At 26.0% G+C, this 4276-nt stretch overlaps 1 protein-coding gene across 1 annotated transcript in view; it reads right to left on the reverse strand.

The window, feature by feature from the left end:
- LOAG_18788 (CBR-ZYX-1 protein) overlaps positions 1-4276 on the reverse strand; it is a gene marked incomplete at both ends in the record, with an annotated part of 25593 nt that overhangs the window by 16423 nt on the left and 4894 nt on the right. Inside the window, 4 exons of the mRNA XM_020451450.1 lie at positions 1518-1596; positions 1838-1929; positions 2408-2622; positions 3447-3649. Coding sequence (XP_020304764.1) covers positions 1518-1596; positions 1838-1929; positions 2408-2622; positions 3447-3649 — 589 coding nt within the window. The remainder of the gene's footprint in view (positions 1-1517; positions 1597-1837; positions 1930-2407; positions 2623-3446; positions 3650-4276) is intronic.

Genomic DNA, 4276 nt, shown 5'->3' on the forward strand with positions numbered 1-4276 from the left:
TAATAATAATAATAATAATAATAATAATAATAATAATAATAACAATAATAATAATAGTAAGAATAAGCTAAATATTACCTTGAGTTGCTAAATGTTATCTTGAAATTGAACATTTCAAAAGCAAAAAATATATATAAATTTTTCTGGGCCAAATAATTCTCAAAATATTCCTTAGTAAAAAATGAAAAAAAAAACTTTTTCATATTTTTATGTATGGTATTTAAGTAAACATACTGTTTTTCTTTTAGAATTCTTGTCTAAAATCATCGCATATATTTGTTGCTACAAAAATTTTAAAACTTTAAAAATCATGAAAAGATGAATATTTGCAATGGATAAGTGTAACCTGGATAAATACTGCTCATCGATAATTTATGATATTTAAAAAAAGATAATTATTGAGTGAAAGTTGGCGAAATTATTGGTGGTAAATTTTGATGTAAATAGGCCATTCATTGCTTTGTAGCAAAATTTTGGGAGAAATGACAAATGAAGATTTTATTCCAATAAAAATTTGATTTGGGAAAAAAAGAAGGGAAAAAAAATTATTTAATAATTCACTTAGAGATCTTAAATGAATTAAGATCTTTGTAGATTTTCTCAGATAATGGGAAATTTTTTTTTTTCTTTGACAACAATTGCTAGCATAAAGAAACAACCAAAAATCTGTTTCAAATTTCATAAATATTTCAAAATTATAAAAAGATGAGCGAAAAAGAGTTATATATTGTTTAGTTATATCATTTCAGCTTGCTAGCCACCAATAGCTAAGTGTAATTCAAATGGCCATAAACGTAATCTATAGATTCAATGTAAGCGTAACCTATAATGGATTAATTCAATGCAAACGTAATCAGTTTAACTGTAAACGTAATCTATGAATGAATTTTTAGAATTTATGATCTGTGTAAAAAAGTTGCGTAAAAAAGATCATGTAAAAGTCTTCGTAAAAAGATCACGTAAAAGTTCTTCAGAAAGGCTGGTAACATCGCAAAAATATGCTCGGAAATAGTTTTGAACATAAGTTTTAAACAGACGATACTGCAGAAGTAAATGTTTAAATACTTTTATTCTCATTCTTCCTCATCTTATCATTGTTCATAATCACTAATTAATTATTAATGCATTCGTTTGTTTCATACAATATAAACTTCAATACTCTGTAAGCTTTTTTTTTCTTTTTTAAACCGTTTTTCATATTGACTGAATAAAAATTGTTTAATCTATATGCCATGCTCTCGACGCACATACACATACGCACACACACACACATACAAATATATATATATATATATATGTATAGACGCAACTGCATGGCATGCACAACTATATGTATATATGTATACCAGTTGACTGAGAAAGAATTACGATATATGTTGAATCATATTGTTAAATTTATTTCCCACTACTTGTTTTATCAATTATTCAAAATAAAATCCCCTTTAAATGTAAAAATTTTTAAATCTTATAGGAAAATTAGAAGAAAAAGACAAAACGAATATCAACAAATTACTTACCTTCTGCACCGGTTCTTAGCTTCCATTCCATGTCACGAATCAGTAAATCAATCTGATCACGACCAAGACGTTCCTTTTGCTGAAAATTGATAAAATTAAAGGGAGAAGAAATGAGGGAGTATCCAAACTAATACAGGAATGTTTGATTTTTTTTTTATTTTCATGTTTTTAGTTTCATTTTTTTCTTGAACAATGACAAATTGATTATAAGTTGATTATTATAATTGATAATTATAATAATTATTATCATAATTGTTATAATTTACAAATTGATTATAAGCAAGGAAAAATTCGAAAGAAAGAACAAGTTTAAAATTTACTTCATAGATACTTCCCATGCTTTGTGGTGCTGGTAGATCGCGAAGTTGCGATTGCTGGAATTGATTTGCGATACGTTGCGTTTTCGTTAAACCTATAATTTGTTGTGCAACATTAGAAGCAGTGCAATGTCAAAACCCGTCCTTCTAAAATAATTAGCTTTTTTTCTTTTTTTTTTGCAACATCGTAACAACTTTTTAATCATAATCATCGGAAGTCAAACGCCAACTTTATTCCACTCGCATGAAACTTGCTTGATCTATTTTATAAACTATTTCAATTAAGTAATTAATTGAAATGCTAACTGTAAGATATATAAAAATTATTATCGTAAAATTGATTTGTTAAAATTGTATTTTTTTAATAAGAATACTAAATTTTTAGAAACTCAAAAGGATAAGAATAATAAATGTGAATATATTATAACTGTAATGCAAAATTGAACAAAAAATTACAATTTTATTAACAAATTATTTTATTTTATTCATTTGATATTTTTATTATTTTAAACTAATCACTTAAAGTAATTGAAATATATGCCAAAGCCGAGAGAAAAAGCCTCATAAAAGTACTTTGATCTCGCAGGTCTTTAACAAATTGGTAAGATTTATTGATATTACTGTATGGTACATGTCGTCCTGTGTTATGATAATTATTGTTAACACCCTGATAGGCGTCTCCTGGCACATCCATTACTGTATAAGCTGGTGTTTGTGTTGCGTATGCTCGAATATACGATTTCGGATTCGTGATATACGGTATTTCATTAGGTATTGTTTCATTGCTGCTTGAAACAAAACAATCAAACAAATTCACTGAACACATTTTATGAATGATAAATAAATTTTATTTATATGTTAATCTTAGCTATCATGAATTTTTGTTTATTTATCGTCCTCTAAAAGTTTTCATTTTGATGGATAAATTTCAAATATCGATGCAAACTAGAAATAAAAATTAAAACATTTAGTATGCATACGCATATATTACATATACATATGCATATATTCATATTTATCCGGAAATTAGTAAAATTATTAGATGTCTATGCAAAAATGATAATTTTCACGCAAAAATTTAATTTTCACGTAAAAATTATGTTTTTCACGTAAAATTGGTATCGTGTAAAGAAAAAGATAGAATTAACAAATATAGAATTGATCTATTCATTATTAAATGTATTTCAAATGTTAGCTAAAATGACTATTTCATGAAAACAAAATTTTCCAATCATACTTCTCTGCTTTATGTACCAAATTAACTGCCTGTAATTATTGTGAACGTAACAGAAGCATAAAAATTGCTTAATGGTTCTTTTTCACTTCCGTTTAACTTGTAAAATTTAAGTTTATAATATAAAAATGTTGTATGAATGATATCAATTTGATGTTATATTTTCCAAACTGTTCGCAGTATATTACTTTTGAAATGAAATTTTTAATTTCAGCAATTAAAAATGAATAGTTGATTTCATCCATTGGTTGGTTAATTGATCGATTGGATAGTTAATAATAATTATATAAATTTTGATAATTTTTATAAGTTTGCAAATATAAGAATGCATGCATTAAAAGATTTAAAAATACATAACCCAATAATATAAAGTTTTACCTTTGATATTGAGAAAACGAATATTGTTGTTGATTACTGTGATAAGATGGAAATGACGTAGTTTGTGATTGTTGCTGATTACTATGATAAGATGAAAATGGCGTAGTTCGTGATTGTTGATGATTACTATGATAAGATGAGAATGGCATAGTTTGTGATTGTTGTTGAAATGGTGACCGTTCAGTATATAATGTGTTATTTAGCTAAAATTATAAAAAAAAAAATATTAAATAGTTATGAAATAACCAGATGAAAATTTAAAAAACATTTTAAAAAATATTGTTAAAAATGAAAAGATGGGATATGATGAATTTTTAGATTTATTAAATCAAGACAATTAAAAAGAAAAGAATAAAATTGTCGTTTCTTTTCTATTCAGTAATTTCCGAAATCTTAATATCAAACCTTTATGGTAAATAAAAATAGAAAATGGGAAATTCCAGAAAAACCCTCCATGGAAAATTCCAGAAAAATCCCCTATGGAAAATTCCAGAAAAATCCCCTATGGAAAATTCCAGAAAAATCCCTCATGGAAATTTCACAAAAATTTTCCATGCAAAATTTCACAAAAATCCCTCACGGAAAATTCCAGAATAATCTTCCATGGAAAATTCCAGAAAAATCCCTTATAGAAAATTTCACAAAGATCTCCTATGGAAAATTCCAGAAAAATCTTCCATTTAACATCCCAGAAAAATCTCCCATGGAAAATTCCCGAAAAATCCATTATGGAAAATTCCAGAAAAATCTTCCATTTAACATCCCAGAAAAATCTCCCATGAAAAATTCCCGAAAAATCCACTATGGAAAATTCCAGAAAAATCTTTCAT

The sequence above is a fragment of the Loa loa genome (genome assembly GCF_000183805.2).
Source record: "Loa loa unplaced genomic scaffold supercont3.529, whole genome shotgun sequence".
NCBI lineage: Eukaryota > Metazoa > Nematoda > Chromadorea > Rhabditida > Onchocercidae > Loa > Loa loa.